At 37.2% G+C, this 23,867-nt stretch overlaps 1 protein-coding gene across 3 annotated transcripts; it reads left to right on the forward strand.

The window, feature by feature from the left end:
• Nucleotides 1-1,511: 1,511 nt before the first annotated feature.
• heatr6 (HEAT repeat containing 6) lies at nucleotides 1,512-21,409 on the forward strand. 3 transcript variants are annotated; one of them, XM_079846654.1, is made up of 20 exons: nucleotides 1,512-1,851; nucleotides 3,090-3,197; nucleotides 3,277-3,417; nucleotides 3,505-3,620; nucleotides 6,099-6,213; nucleotides 6,588-6,689; nucleotides 6,831-6,974; nucleotides 7,066-7,328; nucleotides 8,465-8,642; nucleotides 8,724-8,930; nucleotides 10,352-10,451; nucleotides 11,599-11,942; nucleotides 12,021-12,143; nucleotides 12,242-12,331; nucleotides 12,422-12,556; nucleotides 12,670-12,792; nucleotides 14,140-14,264; nucleotides 14,349-14,445; nucleotides 16,735-16,939; nucleotides 20,556-21,409. In XM_079846654.1, exons 1-20 carry the CDS (start codon nucleotides 1,558-1,560, stop codon nucleotides 21,176-21,178), a joined length of 3,633 nt encoding a protein of 1,210 aa, XP_079702780.1. In that variant the 5' UTR covers nucleotides 1,512-1,557; the 3' UTR covers nucleotides 21,179-21,409. The 3 variants fall into 3 exon arrangements, with proteins under 3 accessions (XP_079702780.1, XP_079702781.1, XP_079702782.1); XM_079846655.1 differs by having other exon boundaries at nucleotides 1,523-1,851; nucleotides 7,075-7,328; XM_079846656.1 differs by lacking the exons at nucleotides 1,512-1,851; nucleotides 3,090-3,197; nucleotides 3,277-3,417 and having other exon boundaries at nucleotides 3,541-3,620; nucleotides 6,062-6,213.
• Nucleotides 21,410-23,867: the final 2,458 nt, after the last annotated feature.

The raw sequence follows: 23,867 nt of genomic DNA on the forward strand, positions 1-23,867 counted from the left end.
TCCAACATAGGTGTTTTTAAAAAGTTTACGTTTTGGAGTTAAAAGCCATGAACCAAATAATCACATTACAAACTTTGATTCTAAAGTATTTATTTGAAAATCTGACAAGACAAAGGTCCATGACTGCATACTTCCCGGCTTTGTGAGGGAAAGAACTACAATCCCATGAAGCAATATGACAATAATTTTTTTTTTTTCAACAGTGCTTCATGGGAGAGTACGGAGCCCGGGAAGTCACCTGTGGGAGAAAAAAAAAACAATCCGTGGCGACGGTTTTGCAATCCGTCCGCTCAGTTAATAAACCGTACTCACGAATTCTCAAACTGTTCCCTCGGTTTAACAAATCGTGCTCACGGGTTAATAAACCGTAACGTTACCCACGAGTTTCTAATCCGCGCTCTCAGATTTGTAAACCGTGCCTTCAGTTTTTGCAATCTGTACCCACAAATTCATAAACCGTGCCCACGCTTTCGCAATCCGTTCCCACGGGTTTGTAAACTGTAGGCTACTCACGGATTTGTGGCTCACTCTCATTTTAGAAGAACACCAGGAGACCGTTGTTAACGAATCATATTTTACAAATCTGAGAGCGCGGATTAGAAACTCGTGGGTACGGTTTATTAACCCGTGAGCACGATTTGTTAAACCGAGGGAACAGTTTGAAAATTCGTGAGTACGGTTTATAAACTGAGTGGACGGATTAAAACCGTCGCCACGGATTGTTTTTTTTTTTTTTTTTTTTTTCACAGGTGACTTCCCGGGCTCCGTAGGAGAGTGTAGGAGGCGCTAAAGTGTTCTTTGGGTGCTTTTTTTTTGTTGACGTGATGCCCTGATTGGTGGAGATTTCTCTGTAGAATCATGGGTGATGTAGTTTTTCACCAGGAATTCCACTTCAATTACACACAATTGTTTAAAATACGTTGAAATAATGATGGCTGATTTTGCCCCCAAACTATATAATTATTAGTAGATTAGTGGATTTTGCAGTGTAACAGTCAGCCTAGATGATAGTTTCATTGTCAATTAGTTGAATATGTGCACTGTGGCACAAATAACCTGTGTGTATAACGTTACAGTAGTGGAAACGCGTTTTAAAAAAGGTAGAGAGCAAACTGCCTTGAGAAAGTGCACAACCCAAGTTGTCTTGAACTTCAAAGAGGCTTATTTGGTAGAATTTTATTTGGTGGTCTGCATCAGATGCCGACAGCTGTGCTTGTGCTGTTTTCCTAAAAATATAAATAATATGTTACTGTTGTTCAGATAAGTTGTTTTCCTGCAGACCTGCTTTACTAACGCAGTTTATTGTAACATTTATACTATACCTTTTTTCCACACAAATGTAGGGCATGCAAAAAATAAATTTAGTATGACTGACTGATAAATTACCTATAGATAATATTAGGTAGCTAGCTAACCAGCATAGATGCTATGGAAAGTTCATAGGAAACGTTTGGAATAAATTGTAAAAGACTTTTCATTTATAAATGACGATTTCCGATTGACCGCGGAAGTGGTTCTTGGTTACCATAGTAAAGCCGCTATTTTGACCCCGTAAAGATGGCCGGTAAGGTAACGTTTTTTGATACGAACTTAAGTTTTCCTTCTAATCGCAACACACAGGGATTTCAGTCCGCCTCGCCCGACACATCAAGGTTTGTCCCTCAGTCAAAGTCTCAGCATGAGCTGGACGGTTCTGCGCAGGCGCAGGATCAGATCAGTCGCTGCTATGAGAAACTCCGCTCTCTGAGACCGTCTGACAGCGCGACTCTGAAAACTGAGCTCAATTTACTGTTCGACCAGCTCATCTCAGAAAACTACAGCAGCAGCAACCATGACAACATTCATCCAGAGGTAGGATCAGACTTATGCTGTTTTTCTTAAAGCTGTCAAGCTCAGACAAGCTCCCAAAACATTGTAAGTCCCCTACATAGACTAACGTTACATGTCTGGGCATCGCTTGGATGTCTGCCTGAATCTAATGGCCTAGGATGCTCAGACATGCTGCCTAGGTAGACAGGTTTTGAGACACAACCTTTGCAAATTATTATTCCAAAATGTATCATTATACAAATAATTACGCAAAAACATGCACGTTCGAAGAAGTGAGCAGACAGTTGTATATCAAGATAAATATATGCAAATGCATTATTCCTGTGAAGACAAAGCTGAATTTTCAGCATCAATACTCGAGTCTTCAGTGTCACGTGATCCTTCTAATAGGATTTAGTGCTCAATTATTAATTCATTTTATTATTTTCAGTGCACAAAATATTTTTAGGATTCAGTTAATAGAAAGTTCATTGAACAACATTTTATTTGAGCTTGAACGCTTTTGTAACATTATAAAACTATTTACTGCCACTTTTGATTAACTTAATGGATCCTTGCTGAATAAAAGCACACACCCACACCCACACACACACACACACACACATATATATATATATATATATATATATATATATATATATATATATATATATATATATATACACACACATATATATATATATATATATATTATATTATTTACACTACCATTCAAAAGTGGGGTATCGCGGTTTAAAAAAAAATATGAAGCAGCACAACTGTTTTCAACATTGATAAAAATAAATGTTTCTTGAGCATCAAATCAGCATATTAGAATGATTTCTGAAGGATCATGTGACACTGAAGACTGGAGTAATGATACTGAAAATTCAGCTTTGTCTTCACAGGAATAAAATACATTTTAAAATATATTAAAATACAAAACAGTTAATTTAAATTTAAACATTTTTTTTAAACAAAGATAAATGCAGTCTTTGTGAGCATAAGAGACTTCTTTCAAAACATTAAAAACTATTTTACATTTTTTGACCAGTACATGTATATTTGAACGTGTGTACATATGCATATTTCCATGCATTAAATAATAGAAAATTTTATAAAATAATACATATAAAATAATAAAAATAAATAAATATGTACAAAAAAATAGCTCATTCCTACAATTCCAAATAATCTCAATGAGTCTGTGAGAGGGCATAAATCATTGGTAGTGTTTGTCCAAAATGGCTTTTTAAATGACCACCTGTCATCTTTCACAGGTTGTTTGTGAGATGCTTATGCAAGCAAGCCGTCTGGTTCCTCTCAGCCAAGAGCATCTCTTCATCAAATTGTGCCAATTGATTCATCAGCTTCTAAACCAGCTTCAGGTACTTACACTATGGCCATATATGGCTTCTTATCAAGAGGCACAATCTTCTGAAAAATATCCTGCTTTTCTCCTTCCAGGTAATAGTGGATGAGCACACACTTGATGTGTTGGTGTCGTACTGCTCTCGTGCTCTGCGCACTTGCAGCTCATGGACTCACCCGGATGTGCTGCTCGCCCTCTCGTCACTGGTCTATGGCAATGGATCCAAATGCCAACGGGTAGGAGCGACAAATCTGACAACTCGCACTTATTTTTTGTTTATGATGTTAATAATCTAATCATCTTAATTGTGTAATCCTCTCCAGCATCTTCCAGATCTCCTTGGATTGAGTGGTTTTCTGGTGAGCTATGGTGACCCCGTTCAGCCCGACATAGAGCTGCGCCGTTCTGCTGTGCATTGCATAGCTAATCTGTGTCTCAGGTGAGGCATGTCCCGTGTAATACACCACACCACTTTTCGACGCAAGTTGCTGAATGTCAGAGACAGTCTGCCGATTTTGTGCAATCGGAGTCGACAGATTTCACTGAAAAAATGTAATCACATAAACTTAATTTTTTTAGCTTCAGACTATGATCATCCAGTCGGAGGAGATCAAACGTGTTTGATATTTTCAGCCGATTTAAGAACACATTTTGTTTTCACTATTTTACTTTGGTGACTTCTTTGAAAAACATCCAAAAAATCATAATTATTCCTAACTTCTGACCGGTAGACTTGAAAGTCTGGTAGTGTGTGATCCTCAGTCAGCAAGTGTATGATACCCAGTGTTTTTCTTTAACCATTTATGAAGCCGACAAGTGTGTGATGTCTAGTGTTTTAAAATCTGTTCATATTTTAGTTGTGTAGTTTATTCCAGCCTTAAGTTACAAAAGTATTGTGTTCCTATTGGCATTTTTTGTTTCATATTAGTATTTGACTTGTGTTCCTACATACACCCTAACAAGCACAACATATGCACTGTCTTTAACCTTACATTGGTAAGAAAATGTAAATGATTACTAATGAATTACAATACACTATTTGGGTTATTGAAAGAGTCAACAGTGTAATTATAGATGTAATTACAGAAATTAATTATAGCTGTAATTAATTACTTGCAGTTATTTTTCAAATATAAGTAGTACATTGTATCAAATGATTAATTTAAATGTTAATACATTTGGGACAAGTGACTCTATTTTATTTAAATAAAAATAATTCACTTTTTTTTACATTTAAATATTAAAGGAGAACTCCGGTCAATTTTAACATTGAGCTCATTTTTTTGTACATTTGGAGTGCTGTCAGTACAGAGAACAACGACAAAAATCGGTGTTGCCTACACCGTGTTATCCTCTTTTTAAAATTTGCACCCTGTTGATTTCAATGGGGCAATATTTAAACCTGCTTTTAGCCTCTTAACATCCTTGATGTGTCATTACAAGTGCACAGGTCATGTGAGTGATTCCTTCAGAGTGAACACAGGTGAATCTGACTGCAGTAGATGTGAAAGAAATGGATAAAAGTGATATTAATTCAGCCAGCGCACATACCTGTATTTACATCCTGTTTTCGGTTGAAGTCCAAAGTAGTCGATTGCCGAGTTCACGCGCATAGGTTTAGTTACCTATGATCACGCACGTGAACTCGGCAATCGACTACTTTGGACTTCAACCGAAAACAGGATGTAAATACAGGTATTTGCGCTGACTTAAATAACATCATTTTTATCCATTTCTTTCACATCTACTGCAGTCAGATTCACCCGTGTTCACTCTGAAGGAATCACTCACATGACCTGTGCACTTGTAATGACACATCAAGGATGTTAAGAGGCTAAAAGCAGGTTTAAATATTGCCCCATTGAAGTCAACAGGGTGCAAATTTTAAAAAGAGGATAACACGGTGTAGGCAACACCGATTTTTGTCGTTGTTCTCTGTACTGACAGCACTCCAAATGTACAAAAAAATGAGCTCAATGTTAAAATTGACCGGAGTTCTCCTTTAATGATGATAAATGGATATTCGTTTTTTTTAGATTTGCTTTTCATAATATTACATTTAACAGTGTTTAATACTGTATTTAATATTTATTATGTATTATACTGTTTTTAAAAATGAACTTTGAGTGTTAGATGATGGCAGTCTCAATGTAAAAATAGATTAAATGAGCATGCGCAATTAAATATTAAGTATCAGCTGATATCAATCAAAATAAATAAAAAATCAGCTCAAATATCATCTGATTACTGATATGGAACCAATATATCATGCATCCGTTCATTTCAGTTTTTTCAACAATCTGTTATTATTGACTATTAATACAATTTTAAAAATCAGAGTGACTCGTCTGCAGAGTTAAAGGAATAGTTCACCCAAAAATGAGAATTCTGTCATCATTTACTCGCACTCAGGTTGTCCCAAACTTGTATGTTTTTCTTTCTTTTGCTGAACACAAAAGAAGGTATTTTGAAGAATGTCTGTAACCAAACTGCTGACGGTAGCCATTGACTTCCACAGTATTTTGGTAACACTTTACAATAACATGAACATGAACTAAAATTGAACAATACTTCTACGGCATGTTTTAATCTTAGTTAATATTAAAGGTTGTATTTGTTAACATTAGTTAATGCACCGTGAACTAACATGAACAAACAATGAACGGCTGCATTTGTATTAACTAACATTAACAAAGATTAATAAATAATGTAACAAATGTATTGCTCATTGTTAGTTCATGTTATTTAATACATTAACTAATGTTAACTAATGAACCTTATTGTAAAGTGTTACCATATTTTTTTCACACTATGGAAGTCAATGGCTAACTGTGGAGTTATAATCGTTATTAAAGTCATAATCGTTCTTTGTGTGAACAGGCCTTTACAGTGAAATGTCGATTTGGTTGTGTGCTAGTGTTCCGGGTCAGCCGTATTTAGAGGAGCCCTATAAAGGTGTGTGCTATGGAATCCTCCTGCGGACACTGCAGTCTCCCAAACCACCTGATGTGGAGGACATTGTCTTCTGTTCAGTCAGTACTGCATGTTTTCTGACGCTGCTAGAACTCAAGGTGCGGTCACATTAGCCAAAGTAGACAAAGTCCAATTTCTATTGTCAATAGTGTAACAGTGTGTGAAGCAAAACTCACACTGTCACTTTCAAACCAAGTAACTTTCTGCTGGTCGATGTGGCAAATTCATGGCAACTTGAATGTGTGTAAAATCTGCGTGCGGAAATGTTTCCTGGATGAATGGATTCCTATTGAAATTAATGGATTTTCTCTGCAAAATTGTAAATGTGACCACACCTTCACTCAAGCCACTTTGGTTGCTTAGACAAACTGTTGGTTATTCATCTTTTCTCTTATTTGTGTACTCTAAAAGTTTCCCATTGCTTCTGTTTCAGTTATTGCAGAGTGCTCTGAAGGGAATGCAGTATTTTCTAAATGGTGGAAAATGGAAAGCCGTTCCAAACCAGGATCTGGGCACCTTATTGGCTGTGCTCAAAGTATGCATTGTGTAGTTCTATCCATGTTTTAAAGGTGTAGATTTACAGATTGGTAATGCAGTTCAAAAGGGAGCTGAGTTGATAAGTGCAGGGAAGCTAATTGTATCATCGCTGATAATTGTCTCATTGTGTCCTTGGCAGAGATTCATGTTCTATGGGCTGCCAGGAGTAAGTGTGGAAATGCCACAGGTGTTGTACCCCGCTCCTCTCCCTCAGTACGAGACTGTTTCCGCTGCAAAACCTGAACCCGCACAAGACTCAGCTGTGCAGAAAAAAAACGCAGGGGTAGGTGGCAAGAACATTCGGGTCATGTACGTGTGTCAGACTGTAACTGTATGATCTACCATAAGAGGAAAACTCTAAAATTCTACTTTAGTCCCAACAGAACAAGAAGCGTAAGTCTCGTGGGAAAGGGAAGAAAGCTGGAGCCGAGGGAAAGAGAGATGCTGAGGAAGGAGAGGGTGATGAAGTTAAATCTGCGGGAGTTGGAGGAGATCAGAGCGGTTGGTCTCTCGGCTCTCAGTCCTCGAGTGTTACTTCAGCGTCAGGAGTGACTCCGCAGCTCTACCCTTCCTGGAAGAAAGGGAGCTCTGACTCTGAATTCTCCGACCCTGAGGGAGGAATGCAGTCCAAACTCAGGTATGACTCTCGGACCACTAATGCCAGGAAACTGTTCTTACATTATTAGGTCAAATAATACATTCACAGGTAGTAAATGACCTAGAAAAAGACACAGAAATGGTTAAATATGCTTCTTCTTTTTCTTTTTTTCATGCGTTATGTAGAGATTGAGTTTTTTTTTTTTTTTTTGTTTTTTTTTAAGACTAATACTGATTATGTGTATGTGATTAAGTGTCCAGTAACAGATATGCTGATTTTTCTTGTTTAATTTTGTATTTATGTATGTATTTATAATTATTAATTTAATTAAATAACAATGCATAAGCTTTTAATTAGGGCTGTCAAAAGATTAATCGCGATTAATCGCATCCAAAATAAAAGTTTGTTTACATAATATATGTGTGTGTACTGTGTATAATTAAATTTGTATATATAAATACACACACATGCTTGTATATATTTAAGAAAAATGTGTAATTTATATATAAAAAAATTATATTTATATATAATATAAATTATATATAAATATATACAGTATATGTATGCAAATATTTCTTAAATATATACATGCATGTGTGTGTATTTATATATACAAAATAATACACAGTACACACACATATATTATGTAAACACAAACTTTTATTTTGGATGCGATTAATCGCGATTAATCTTTTGACAGCCCTACTTTTAATCAATGTTTAATAATTTATAATTCACATTAGTTATCATATTACATTAATATTACTATTAATTATGGTTGTTATTATATTAACTTTTTAATTGTTCATTAACTGATACTGTATTTCTGCTCTGACACAACTGTAATAGTAATTGAAAAACTAAATAGTACTTACAACAATAAAAACCTATGCATTTAATCATATTTTTTATGATTATGCAATTGTATATTGTACAACAAATCATTACCATTTTATTATTATTAATTAAAATAGGCCATTTAATAACAATAAATAACAATTTAATCATTCACAGTAATTGTAATCAATATTATTTTTATTATTGTCGTTATTATAAATAACTACTTTTTTGCATGTCTTAAGTGTCTGATACTATGTTTCTTCTCTTACACAACACTTTTTTTGACATGGATGTGAATGTGTACGTGTTTATGTTGGTCACTCTCTCTCGTCTAGGTTGTATCAAGCACGTGTGCGGCAGAGTGCGCTTCAGTGCTTCCTGGCTGTGGTCAAATGTGTTGAGAAACGAATCCTCTACGGCTACTGGTCTTCCTTTGTTCCAGATGCTCCTGGGATTGGAGGCCCTCCTCCTCTTACCCTCCTGACCATAGCCCTAAAGGACCCCTCCCCAAAGGTAAAACGCAAGTCAACTGTTGCCCATTTAGTTTCTGACATCAGCCATATTTGGCTCTTGACGTACTCCATTTGCTCCTAGGTGCGAGCAGGCTCTCTGCAGGTTCTGTCTGCTCTTCTGGAAGGTTCTCGACAGTTCCTCTCCACCGCTGAAGACACCAGTGCGCCGCGCCAGGCCTTCACTCCTTTCTCGGCCACATTAGCTGCCAGTGTCAGAGAGCTGCACCGCGGCTTGCTGCTAGCGCTCGTAGCGGAGTCCTCCTGTCAGACCCTCACACAGGTCTTAAAGGTAACAGAACACACGCTCATGCCAGTGTTGTTAACTACAATTAAAATGATTAACCCTGTACAGCCTGACATAAGAAATAACAGTTTGGAAATATAACAGTTTACTGAAACTTGGAGAAAAAAAATGGTTTTGTAAGGCTCTTATAGTATGATATAGGAAAATATGGAGCTCATACTTGAGGAGGAAAGAAATACCTCAGTATTTTTCAGAGGCTCAAACTGAGCAAAAATATGCTTGTTGATATTTATTCAGCCAAAAAGTAAGATCTTTACAACAGTATAGCAGATTACTTGCATAAAATGCATGTAAATATCAGTTGTCACTATAACGTCCCAATATTATGTTTAATAAGATGATATTTAAATGCTTAGTTTTATGATCAAAGCTCTGTAGTTTTTATTTTCGGGGGCAAGGCATATTATGCAGTGCAATGCAAAATAATAATAATGATTGAGAGATGTACAAATAAACGTTCCTCAAAAGCCTGATATATGAAACTCACATTTTAACATGATTTTTTTTTTTTTTTTTTTTTAAAGGACGTATGATTAATCAAGCAAACCTGAAAAAAAGTTGGTTCAGTCCAGTAAATGTTCACATTCAAAAGTGATTCTTACATTTCCTTTATAAAAATCAGAAAAGATTTCACGGCAAAAAGGCACATGTACCACGACCTGACGATGGACAGTTTTAAAATGACACTAAAAGCTCTTTTACTTGCTAAAAAAATGATAAACTGTCAATCAGACGACAGAAGGCATGTAGTAGATTATGTACAACAGGATTTTCTGCAAAGGTTTGATTATGTTTGAATTGGCCTTAGAAATGTATAAAATTATACAGTAGACTTTATAGGGTTTAAAATCACTTTCAGTAATTGAAAGTATATTAAATATTAATATATGAAAATAAAAATATTAAATGAAAAACTTAAATATGAAATGTTGCCTTGGCAACTAGTGGAAATAAGTTGTTAAATTATTCAAGCTAAAACTGAAATAAAAATAAAGCTATATAGAAATATGAAAAAACTATTAATAATGACAGAAGGACATAACAAATATTACTAAAAATTCAACTAAAACTAAAAGAAAAATACAAATATTAATAAATACTATAAATAATAATATAAAATACAGACCGTATACAGTGCCCTCGGGACGATGCTTGACCTGAAAACTTACTTCAGCCATTTTGCAATTACCAATTGCTCCCATATTCATTTGACACAGATCAGCTACAACCTGTGGTTACTCTGCTAAAACATCACAACTATATCATTACTATGAACATGATCCATACAAAAATATTCCATTGGAGGAATATAAGGTGGTTTGGTCAGCATTTGCTGTTTTTCCAGGGCATGCAAGAGTTTTTCCCCACAAAGAGTCTGTGAACAGGGTTTGTGTTTTGTCTTCCAGTGCCTTGCACACCTGGTGTCCAACGTGCCCTATAACCGTCTCAGGCCGGGCCTGCTGAGCCCACTGTGGAAACAGATCCGTCCATATATACGGCACAGAGGTACTGTTACAAGACGCTGCAGTTGTACTATTAAAGGCTTAGTTCACCCAGATTTTCAGACCAGAGTCTTGATTTTGTTTTTGGGGTGTACTAGAATATTTTTTCATGCTTGATTGTTCAAAAAACCACATTATTTTTCACATATTTTACATTATTACGGCTCCTCTCTCCCCAGTCTGGTTGATTGTCGTTTTCGATGAAGCCAAATTACAAAATCTGCTGTGATTGGTTAGCTTTTAAGTGTGTGTTCGGGAAATGTCACAGCCCTTCATAACCGTGAGCTCTACTCAGATGTAAATATTAACGATGGCGTCAATTTCGAACCATTTTGAGCCCGATTCAGACCCTTACAATGTTAACGAACAAGAGGATTGTGCTGAACGGATTTTAAGCACAGACTTTGCAAGCACGGATTTCACAGGACGTTTCAGAGTGGAATGTTTTTTTTTTGTAATTTTCTTATAGATACGAATACGATGTTATCCACTATTTAATCCTATTTGTCGGAAATCTATAATAATACAAACAGTAATCGATCATAAAGTCATGGATAATTTTCCTAAAGGCCAGTGAACAGTCTTACAAAAGCTAAAGTAAACACTACATCAATACTGTAATGTTAATTAGCAGGCTATTGGAGACAAAGCTTAGACCTTTGTTTACATCTATCTTAGCAACTACATAAAGCTTATAATTGGAACTGTTCAAAGAAAACACAACTACATATAATAAGATATACTTACAAGTTGTGATCCGTAAACAACAGATTATCCCGACAAAATGTGAATGGCTCCGTCTTTCAGGAGAAGCTTTTGTGCGTATAGTCCTTAAAAAATCGATTTCTGTAAAAGAAAATATCTCCCTTTGCATTGAACTTTGAGCGTTTTAACTTTGCATATGTTGTTTATGCTAAAACTGCAACATTACACACTAACTAAAGTTAAAAAAGTGAAATCATAATCTAGGACCCCTTTAACCAAAGTTTTATGGGTTTGAAATGACATGAGGGTGAGTAAAATGACAAAAGTTTCATTTAGGGGTGAACTAACCCTTTAAACCTGTCCAGATGTTCAGTGCTTGCCCTGATAATTGCTAAAAGTTCATCCAGTTCAAACCTTCACAATCCCGTCTCTTCCTCCCATGTTAGATGTGAATGTCCGCGTGTCCTGTCTCACCCTCTTCGGTGCATTGGTCTCAACACAAGCCCCCCTCCCTGAGATCCAGCTCCTCCTCCAGCAGCCCGGGTCCACATCGGCCCTCAACACCCCCGGCGTCAGGACCCCGCAGGAGCTCTCTCACAACTGGAGACGTCCCGGTACCTCGTCTCCTGGAGGAGGGGTCGAGGGGGGTCCGGAGGGGCCGTGCTGGCTGTTACAGCTGTGCGTGAGTCTGGTCACGCAGCCTCGTGAGGAACCGTACTCTGATAGTGACGCGGGGGGGTCTAGCGGAGCATCGCTGGAGCCTTCACCTGTTCGACTTGAAGCCCTGCAGGTGAGTGGTCCGTTCGTGAAGAGCATTTGTGCTTCTTGAAATTTTTATCTTTGATTGTTCGTCTGTGGTTTATTTCAGGTTTTGGCTCATCTGGTTAAGGGTTACTTCTCATTGGCTCAGACGTCTCTGTTGGAGTTGGGGCAACTCAGTGCCCGCTGTCTCGCTGAGCAAGAGCCATCCGTGCAACTTCATGGCGCTAAAGTACCAGATCTTTGTCTTTGTCATTTCCTGTTTCATAACTGCTGCTTGCTAAGGGAAACATTGCTATTATTATTATTATTATCTGTTCCTTTCCCAAGCTTCTGGAAGAACTGGGAACAGGCATTATCCAGCAGTACAGAGCTGATGCCAACACTCCACAAAGTGCCAAACTTGTGCCCGTATGCCAGGTAGTAAAACATTTTATGTTTTTTAAACGGTGTATGTGACGTGGTAGAAAAAAAAGTGAATTCAAAGATCATTATCTTGATGATTTGCAGGTGGTTCAGTTCTGGTCGGAAGTCTTGAGTGGTCCACTGATCAGTGCCTTACAGAACGAGCAGCATCCCACCCTGCAGACCAGTGCGTGTGACACCATCTCCTCCATCTTGCCACAGGCTTTCAGCCAGCTGCCCGTGAGTGTGTTTGACCTCTTGAGTTTCCAGGTGTTCAGGAAGTCGTTCGATGGAACATGGAGTTGAGTTATAAAATGTGTTTGTGATATATTTGCGCATATGAATGCCTGCAGGATAAGACACAAGTGCTGTGTATCACGTTACTGCTGGGACTGACGTACAGCGAGAACTCTCTGGTGAAGTCGGCAGCGGTGAGAGCTCTAGGTGTCTACATCCTCTTTCCCTGCCTGAGAGAGGTACAGGATCAGCCTACTCGTATAATCAGAGCTTCACTTCTCATTTTTAATTATTTATTTCTGTATTTATTTAATCATTCATTTTAATTTATTGTTATTTTTATTTTAATAATATTAAAATTTTGTACAAATCATTCACCCTCATCCTTCCCTCGGGTCATTCCAAGACCCTAGGACTTTTGTCGCACTTGAACCACGAATACACAAAAAAAAAAAAAAAAAAAAAGTTGAAATTTACAAGTTTTGTGGTTGAAATTTAAAAAAGTAACCAATCCTTCCCTTGCTGGTCAATTTGACCCCCTTAGGAATTAATGTAATGCTAGGAATGCTTCAGTATACAATTCAAACTAAAAATGCTAAAACTTTAAAGAGGCTACATGCAATTTTCTGAAATTTAAACTCGCGACTGACACCTGTGGCCAAAAAACGGAACTGCTCTTCCTTTATGCTCGCTCTCGCAGCGCACTCGTACGTGCACACTTCACAAGTCATCCTCTGCAAAGAAGTCAACATTATGTTTACAGAGGTAAGAACAGTCAAATACATATATTGTTTGAGAAACTAAGTTTGTTTGCAATATATATGACACAACATGAACGCGCTTGACGTCACATCCGCAGACAGCGCGCGAAAAATCCGACCCGACAGAAAATAGGAAAAATAGGATACAGGCTTATAGGTGCACCCGCTGTGAGCTGACAAGGTGTCAGTATGCTCATCAGGAGATGTTTGAGTCTTAAATGGTCAAATAAAAAGTCTATTGTTACATTTATTTTGGGGAAAAAGTTGCATATAGCCTCTTTAAAAAAATATATTTTATAATGTCTACATGTGTATCTGAATGCATACTGAAGAGAAACTGAATTTAGGACCCAGAGGAAGAGCTCATTTGCTCCAAATACATCTTTAAGGCCATATCTAGTGGCAAGAGTCATGAAATATTATGTAATATTATTTTTTTCCACAAGAGGTCGGCAAAAACACCCAATGTAAGATATTTTGAGCTGAATTAAAAGTGTTGTGCATGAAATTGAGTTATTTTGAATTTAAGTTGAAATAATGTGAGGAATGTGCTTAAATTACTATTTATTTATTATTTATTGATCAAATCTAGTAATGTAACGATAAATAAAATAAAAAACATAAAAAAATTAAGTATAGTTTAAGGGCTTCGGGTAATTTTGACCCGCGAGGGAAAGATGTGTTACAAAGTGCGAGGGAAGGATGAGGGTTAAATGTATACATTTACAAGTTTAACTATAAGTAAATCCACCTTCATCCAACTAAAAAAATAGTGGGCATCTCAAAAGGATGATTGATTTAACTTGATTTTTTTGATGACCACAGGATGTGATGTTTGTGGCAGACACGGCTAATGCCATCCTCACCGCTCTGGATGACCGCTCACCTAACGTCCGTGCGAAGGCGGCCTGGTCTCTCGGCAACCTCACCGACACGCTCATTGTCAACATGTGAGAGCGGTCACGTCTGTGTGTATGTGTTTGCTCCATAAACCTCGCAGACTGATGGTTTTCCTTTGCTCATCTGTTGTTCAGGCAGTCGGTGGGGCTGGAGTTTCAGGAGGAGTTCTCTGATATGCTGCTGCTGAACATGTTGAGATCTGCCACTAAAGCTTCAGGAGATAAAGACAGGGTGGGTACTTGTTTTCAATTTTTTATTAGTGATGCCAAAAAGTCTTTTACACGTACTTTATGTTTAACTTTCTACAAGTATCAAGGCCGAATACATTTTGTGACTATGCTAAATGATACAAACATTTAAGATTTTGGGACTAGGACTGCCTGATATATACTGGTTTTGGAGAGAGTGAGACATTTGTTAAAATAAGATGTTTTATTAGGGCAGATAATATCCCAAAAAAAAACTTAAATTTTAAGCGAAAATGTTACAACGTTCTTCACCTTGAAAGTTATCAAATTAAATGTCAAATATATTTAGCTGCTTAAAGGTAGGGTAGGTCAGAATTGTCTAAAAAAAAACTTTTATTCAAATTTGTTTAAACTGTCTTTATATACCAATACATAATTAAAATGCAAGTACTCTGAAATAGAGAGTATAAAAAATTCAGTGACTCTAGTGTATTTAATCTTCAATAAACACAGCTCATTAATTCCATTCACTCCCACCTAAAAACGGGTGCGCGACTGCGCGCACGTGGGCAGAGCCATAGATATCATATAAAGGCTAGATGTCTTAAGGCGGAGTCACTTCCGGCATCACCGGCGGCCATCTTAGGACAGGGCTCTGTGAATTAAGGTGAGTGAGCAGCACGCACACAAATCCTCTTATCTCGCTGAAATCTGGACGGATTTACAAACGGTTTGGTTTCTTACAAACGTTATTAACGTGGCTATAATTCTGAATGCTTAAACATTTTGAACATAATTATTCATATGTATGCAGTATAATAGCTACATCTCTGACGTTTATAACAAACCAAACCGTTTGAAAATCGGTAGAAAATTTAGCAAGTTATGGTTATTTAAAAGTACATGCACCATGTTATGAGTGAGCGAGCACCCTGTCGTAAGATGGCCGCCGTGTGCGGATGTCGAGCTCCATTGGCCAGCAGCGCGGACGAGCCATCTAGCCTTTATATGATATCTATGGGCAGAGCCAGTAATACGGTAGTCATGGCGACGGAGAGTGACAGTCGCGCAAGCCAATCACTTGTTTCGTCCCGGTAGGAATTAATGAGCTGTGTTTTTTGAAGATTAAATACACTATAGTCACTCAATTTTTATGCTCTCTTTTTCAAAGTACTTACATTTTAATTATGTATTGGTATATAAAGACAGTTTAAGCCAATTTGAAAAAAAGTTCTTTAGACAATTCTTACCTACCCAACCTTTAAGAAGAATTTCTTATTATTATCACAGTTGTTTTTTTGTTTGTTTTTTTTGTCTGGATTCTTTGATGAAGAGAAAGATCAGCATTTATATCAAATATTATCTTTTGTGACATTATAAATGTCTTTACTGTCACTTTTGACCAATTTAATGCATCCTTCCTGAGTACAAGAATTCATTTCTTTCAACAAAAACAAACTTTTCTCCAGTAATGCATATTTACATATAGTTTAAACGGCTTGGCTATTGTTGTTACTTTTAGTGTCGAAAACTTTCAGAAGAGTAGGTTGACTGCAGTTAAACTACTTTAAATTATGTGTAGCTTTTATCTTTCCATTTGAAAGTGTTTTTTTATTGTCATTATTTTATCAATTGATATTGGATATGTATTGTTCGATTTATTGACATTTAACTGGACATTTACCTAATTTAACCCATTAAAGACCACCTTTCCTTGAAGAGTGCTTGCTCTGTTATAACACTGTCCCTTTAAGAGTTGCTTTGTAACTGTAAATCTGTGCATTCATGCATAAAGATTAGTTTAAAGGGATAGTTCACTTAAAAATGAAAATTCTGTCACCATTTACTCACCCTCAAGTTGTTTCAAACCTGTATGAATTTCTTTCTTCTGCTGAACACAATAGAAGATATTTTGAAGAATGTCTACTATGGAAGTCAATGGGGTCCGTCAACTGTTTGGTTACCGACATTCTTCAAAATATCTTCCTTTGTGTTCAGCAGAAGAAAGAAATTCATACAGGTTTGAAACAACTTGAGGGTGAGTAAATGATTTAAGTGAACTATTCCTTTAAATTCATCACTTGAAAGAACTTTACTAATTACTTCTGTAATTTAAAACACAGTTCAGTTCTTAATTACTATTCTAATGCGCATTTATCGATCTATGGTGTTATCAGCCATAACATTTACTTATCAGCTTATCAGTTACATTTTGAATATTGCTGCATCCTCATTAGGGGCAGAAACAAAAGCCATGTTTTCATAATGTACCGTAGAGTAATGCTGTAAGTAGAATGAATGAACTAGAAGATAAGAGTTTCCTGTGTCGCAGGTAAAGAGCAATGCTGTCCGTGCGCTGGGGAATCTGCTTCACTTCCTGCAGCCGGTGCACCTGGGAAAGCCTGTGTTTGAGCAGCCTCTGCAGGAGGCCATGACGGCACTGATCGAGACGGTTAGAGGAGATGCTACCATGAAAGTGCGCTGGAACGCCTGCTACGCACTGGGCAATACCTTCAGAAATCGCAGCCTGCCTCTAGGTGAGTGAACACACCAAAAAAAAAAAACATTTTGCAATGATTAGTGGTGTTTTCTAAGGAAGAAATCACTATTATTATTGCTTATTCTTGGGTTAAATTTGGGTCAGGGTGATGTAACTAACTTTCCTGAAATCAGAATGAAGAAAAAACATTTAAACGAATAAAATTCTTGAAAGGAAAGCGTTAAGTTAACTCCTTCACTGCTTATTAATATTTGTAAAACTTTTGTCCACCCAGTCAAATGATTTTTTTTTCCCGCTGAAAACAAAATAATTGTGAATTAATAATACATAATAAGGTTTTTGCCTTGAAAAATATACATAAACATGTTTTTTTTTAAATAATGATTAAGATGTGTACTGTCACATGTTTTTAAAGTGTAAGGAAATTATGGTATGACTTTTTACTTGGTTACATCACATGATATTGAATTAGTTCATTAGTAAAAACTTTTTTTGATAATGATATAAAAAAAATTCTAAACATTTTAATAAAAAAAGTACATTTACTTTTTTATTATGGCCACTCTTAAGCCCAAAGTATACTATTTTTACCAAATGAATTAGAGCTGCACAATTAATCGTTAAACGATCACAATCTCGATTCAAACACCCACCTGATCATGTTCATAAATGACAGCGATTCTGTCCATTAAACATTAAGCGGAACATTCAGATCTGTGTTCATGCTGCCGCTGATCCAGAGAGAGCATTTGTCATGTGTAGGTATGGCTGTTTCTGAAACAGGTTCACAAAAAGTCTTTTCAACCTCACAGTAAAATTATTTCTGTGTTACAATAATTAAAATTATTACAGAAGTACTGTTTATAAAAGTTTATAGTTCGGATTGAAACAGTAGCGATCAAATTAGAGCGAATCAACTTTTGAAAGTAACATGACGCATTAAATAAAGATTGTATCAATGACAAAGTTACACCAGTAGGTGGCTACAATTGACTTTTTTTTCAGTAGGTGGAAAAAATTGAGTTTTTTTAAACAAAAAAATTGTGATTCTCAATTTATCCAGAATCGCGCAACTTTAGTAAGCGCACAGTGTGTGTGGCGTAAATTTTGTCCAAAGCATAGTATAGTGCGCATTGTTCACCAATTTTCTAACTCTTTCTAACTAATACTCTTTCGCTTAGCTCACACGTGCAATAATTAGTTGGTCCACAAGGTGGCACCCCTGACCCGGCCCATTGTTTTATGGTTAAAAAATCAATGGAGAGAAAAAAAAAACTACTGGAGACAACAGTAGACGCCCGAGTTGAGTACCCTCTAGTTTAAACTAGGACAATTTTTATCATTCATAATTAATAATTGAGAAACTGGGAAAAAATTAGATGAAACTTTCTAGTGTGCCCTTTCAAGTGAAGTAAACTTTTAATGGTTTTGCATTCAACTGTTCTTGTATGCTAAGTGTTTGCGTGAAAACTGAAGTATACTTTGGGCTTTATTTGTCAATCATCATCTAGAGATCAGAATATCATAGAGGATTGGGGGTGGGTTCATTTAGCCAAGTAAGTAACCACATGACATTGAGCTAATGCTGCGGTCATGCCATGCCATGTCATAATTACCGTAATTACGAGATGACGACGTGCGATTTTCTACACAGAACCGTTGTAACACATTCTCACTCCCAACTCGTCACATATTGACGGTTGGTCAGGACCCCTCGGCATCACTTTTTAATACACAGGGAACCCCTTTAGTGTGCAGGGTACTCCATTGCTTTCAATGAGAAACCTGGTTTCTGGTTACGGTCATTTACAATGTGTTCGAATTTTAAGGAAGTGGCGCTGCGCAGCTTTTCTCTCCGTGTGCGACCCTTTTTACACATTGTTTTGCTAATGTTTGAGGCTCCTTTTAGGGAACATAATTTACGAATCACAACCTGAACCCACCAAATTGGCAAGTGTGATGATATGCGTTACCCGCCACGGCATGTTGGCGGGTGTTCATTTCAAACCTTGGCTGAAAATGATCCCATTCCATGAACACACGCAGTTATATCTAATTCAAAAGATACACCCGGCCCTTTAGCATGACGTAATTGGTCACGAGACACACAAGAGTCAATGCCATTTCACAATCAAAGCTTTTTCGAGCTGCAACTTTTTAATGTGTGCACTGGATCTACGGCGGATGGACACGGTGACCACTTTTGAGAACAGAACACAGAACACTTTGTACTTTTTAGCCCCTTTCGCACTGGGTAGTTCTAGGAACTTAGTTATAGGAACAAGCCACCAAGTTCCCTGATAACTAAATGTTTCATTTTCCTGGTTGCATTCCCACTTCCAGTAGGAACTCTGAAGTGATGTAAGCTGCACTTGTTGTGACTTTTATTTTGACAGAGCAGCAGACTTTTATTTTGACGGCACTGAGAACGCCAGAGCCTGAGCACACAGTACTCGCATTCTCCGTGTTCATTGGTTTAATATCTGTCTAACAGTCCTGTCTAATACGTTATTAGATAGAACTGTTATAAAAAGTAGACAGTAAATGAAAAAGTATTAGCGTTTGCCTTGTCAATATATAGGCTATAATCTGTGTGTGTACACAGCTTTTTTTTTACAAATGGCAGGTGCTGGTGGTTCCTATGCGTTCATCCAATCCGTGTACACTAACGTCACTGGTAGTTCCTATTGTTCTGGGTTAGACCCTACTCCGAAGTAGGTGCTAATTAAGTTCCCCCAAAAAGCGTTCTTAAGGGTCCTACACACCGGGACGAATATCGGCGCGCGTTATTCGCCAGCGTTTTTCCACGCGTTTTTTTGTGTTCACACCCAAGCGATTTTCGCTGACGATGAGCCGAGTGAACATGCAAATTCATTCCCTGACATTAGATGGCGCTTAATGTAAAACAGAAACCACTCCATAACAGTTCTCTTTTATCAAGATTTTTGTAGTCGCTGTCATGTTTGTCATATAGTTCTTTATGTTCCGACACCAACGAGACCAGCAGCTCTACATTCATCTTGCCTTGCATCTTCCTCGTCTTATTTCTTCCCGGCAGTGTAGACGCTACTTGGCGTATATCTTCTTCGCCGTTACGTATGTGTGCTCGGCAAGACCGTTTTGTGTTTGAGCGTCCCCCAAGTTGTGTTTTACTGTAACTTCAGAAGCTCCAGACACGTGAACAAAAGCGGCAATCTCATTGGTCGGATAGTTTTTGACGCGGCGCGTCAAACCAAAAAAACGAACCCGAGGCGTTTTTAAAAAAATTACGCTTTTACGCGTGCCGTTTTTTGCGCTGGTGTGCACACTCACATTGGCGCCCTTTGTTTAGTCACGAGGCGTTAAACGTCGGCGAATATCGCGCGCGAAATTCGTCCCGGTGTGAACAGGCCTTTAGAATTAAAACCATTCCTAGTTCCTGCGGTGCGAAAACAGCAAAAAGCGGGTACTTTCACCAATAGTTCTAGGAACTATCCCCCTTATTTGACGAGTTGGTAGTTAGAATGTTTTGGCTTTTCGGTGGTCACATGGTACAAGTAAAAAAAGTGTTCACATCCTTGTAAAACTTGCAATTACAAGAAGTCAGAATCTGGTAATTACAGTAATTCTGACATGTTGCGAACGCACCTTAACACACACCACTTCCCTCGCAGGTTCTGCTGTCTGGTCTAAGGAAGCTTACTCTGCCCTGTCCTACGTCGTCACTTCCTGCAAGAACTTCAAAGTCCGCATCAAATCCGCCGCTGCACTTTCTGTTCCCTCAACGCGAGATTGCTACGGTGATGTTGACCAGTTTGCCGAGGTGTGGCAAGCTTTGGCTCAGGCCCTGGAACACAGTGAAGATACGGAAGACTTCCTTGAGTATCGATACTGTGCTAGTTTACGCTCGCAGCTCTGCCGTGCTCTCCTGCACCTCCTGTCCTTATGCCAGCCTGAGGACCTTCCAGCGCTGAGGTCATCACTGAGTGACCAATCCAGGCCAGTACTACAGGACCTCCTGGTTCGTTACCTTGGGGATAAGGACGTGGCTTTGGTTGCCGGAGTTGACGGTCCTGCAGGGGAGGAGGCGGTGGATCACTCTGCGCCTGAAGATGGGTTGATGGTGCTCAACGAGACACTGACCAGGCTGAAGGGCCCGCTCGAGGAGACCGTGTTGGACCGCAGTGAGGATCTGAAGACTGTGCTGAGTTTCCTTGAGGATGTAGTGAGGAACTTTGAGGAGATAAAAGAATCGGACTGCAACGAATCCTCCCTTCAGCTCAGCAAATCACCGTAGTGAAAGTAAAAATGCATCGATGAAGCCATACGGATTGACTGTCTGACGTTATAACCACCTTTATATTTTATTCAAAATGTATATTTTAAAATATATTATCAAAGTATCATAAACAAATTCCTGTTGAGTCTCAAGTTACACTATAAAACTAATTTTACTTGAACGATTTGACGCAAATAAAAACCCGCTTGCAGTATATGAGTGAACAAATAAAACAGGTTTTGTAAACTCAAGTGTTCCTTTTTTCAAGTTCTCAGTTAAAACTTGATATGAAATATTAATTTCAGAAGGAGATCATCGTTCTGAATCAAGATGGTGAGCATGTCTGCACAGAAAAGGAAGTGATTAAAATATTGCTTTCGTGTGCGTGTTTGTTTCGCATTATACAATGTTCTTTTAAATACACTATATTGGACTAATGCAGATATTCAGTTAGCAAAATACTGTACATGCATATAGCATTTAAGAAACATTTCAGACATTTTTTTTATTTGCACATATCCCATTGTAGCAATTTTGCAACGCTTTTCTTTGCAGCTTGGAAATCTCATGGTTACAACCTCTAAAAGTAGTGCTCAACATTTTCTTTCAAAGCAATTTACAGTCAGTAGCTCCTGTCCCTTGTGGCAACTTTTACTTAGTCTTCAGTTATACACATATAACTGAAGACTAAGTAAAAGTTATACACATATAATTGAGAGGAACTGGTCTTACTGTAACTTCTGATTACTGATTGAATCAGTCATTTGTATTAGCAGCCATTTGCTTAATCATTAGGTTACCACTACATCTCCTTATTTTTCTATAAACCGAGTATATGGACACTTTCTGGATGTCAAATCACACAAATCATGATTTTTCTAATCCCTCTGGCAGATATTTGTTCTTGTTTAAAACATAAACTCACTTCATTTTCATCAGTTTCACAGAAAACAAGACTTCATATTTTGTCAACTTGCATCTCCAGTAAATGCATCTAGATTTAAGAATCTTGAGATATTTTCACTGGAAACGACAAAAATACTGAGGAAGGCCATCACTTTTGTGCAATGTGATCAGAAGGTACAGTAAAATACATTTTCATATTCTAGTGGTTGGGTGCAGAGCGATTCAAGCTACTTTTTTGTAGAATGAAACGGACAACTAATTTCTTTAGTTGGACTTAAAAAGGTTTTGTTTTTTTTGTTTGTTTGTTTTGTGTTTGTCGTTATGGGACGATCTTAAACTGTCAACCCTGTTACTATGATATTGTATAGTAAATAATTTCATAGTTCTGGATCAGAAGTGAAAATTTACAGGAACAATGGTATCAAATAATCTATATACTGTAAGAAGCACATATGATAGCAGGGTTGCCACATATGATAGCAGGCTGCCAACTTTTGAGTTTAGCTTGGAGTGAGTTTTTTTTTTTTGGGGGGGGGGGGGGTATGTAATTGTGATTGTCAAAACATTTGGTAACTAAATAGAATTTTATGAAGTTTAGTGACAACATGTTACAATGTTTACATTGTACAATGACTGGTAGGATACAGTTTTTATTATTGCTTGACAAAAATTTCAAGATTTCAATTCCATTCTTGTGATTTGATTCCGATTTTGATTCAATATTGACTAATATACATGTTTATTTTAAATTTTATTTAAAAAAATAATCTCACCTAATGCTGTAAACATAGAGGGCCCAATCTGCTGGTATTATTAAAGGTTAAAAATAACAAATGAAATTAAATATAATGCAATTTTTGTTATAATAACAATTATTTAATGACATAAGTAAAAAAATATAATAAATATGTAATATTGTGCTCAGCAAAATCTCCTCTCTAGCTATTTTTTTCTATTCAGTTAACATGCTATGGTCATTAAATGGCTTTCCTGAGGTAAATGTAACGTTATGTGACATAATTGTTCTCCTGCTGTTATATTGACCTCTTTCCGTGGTTGAAAAACACTAATTGGTCTATATAATGTATACTTTCGGTAAGTTGTACTGCATCTTTAAATAAAAAAGTAACAGATGATCGGTTCACGTGCACTTGAACTGAGGCGCTCAGCGATCTGTCACGTCACATTTACAAGCGCCAAACGTATTTTTGTCTGAATTTCGTAATAAAATTGACGAAATCTAAGAGCTGATAATTAGTTTCATATTAAAAGTAGGTTACCTCTTTGCTCCGCAATTTTTCTGTGCGTGAGAAAATGAATTTGTGGCGTGAGAGCGTGTGAAAAGTGTCAATTGCGTGAGTCTCACGCTCAATGCGTGAGCGTAGGTAGGTAGATATATGTAGGTATTTATATATGTACGTAGGTAGGTATACTTGCGTAGATGGGTACGTATACGTACGTTGATAGGTAGGTAGGTACTTACGTAGGTAGGCCTACACTGAAAAAAATTATATGATCAATAAGTTATGACAACATAAGTTTTTACATTGCTTTAACTCATCAAAATAAGTTAAGCAATTTTCAACATTTTATACAAGTTATACAAAATAAAATTAAAATAAAAAAAGAAAGAAAATTGGTAAGTTTGATGTAATTTAAGTTGAAATGACTGAAACATTCAAGTTGATTGTACTTAAAAAAAAAATTAATCAGCAACTTTTTTACAATGTAGGTAAATAGGTATATACTAGGTAGGAAGGTATGTACGTACATATAAATGTCCCCACAACATGGCATGACA

This window comes from Squalius cephalus (genome assembly GCF_949319135.1).
Source record: "Squalius cephalus genome assembly, chromosome: 17".
NCBI lineage: Eukaryota > Metazoa > Chordata > Actinopteri > Cypriniformes > Leuciscidae > Squalius > Squalius cephalus.

Excerpts from the sequence above, each read along its gene's own strand:
- heatr6 (XM_079846654.1), top strand. The coding sequence starts at position 1,558 with ATGGCCGGTAAGGTAACGTTTTTTGATACGAACTTAAGTTTTCCTTCT. Across the intron at positions 3,621-6,098 it reads ATAGCTAATCTGTGTCTCAG|TGTTCCGGGTCAGCCGTATT; the intron begins GTGAGGCATGTC and ends GTTGTGTGCTAG. Across the intron at positions 11,943-12,020 it reads TTCGACTTGAAGCCCTGCAG|GTTTTGGCTCATCTGGTTAA; the intron begins GTGAGTGGTCCG and ends GGTTTATTTCAG.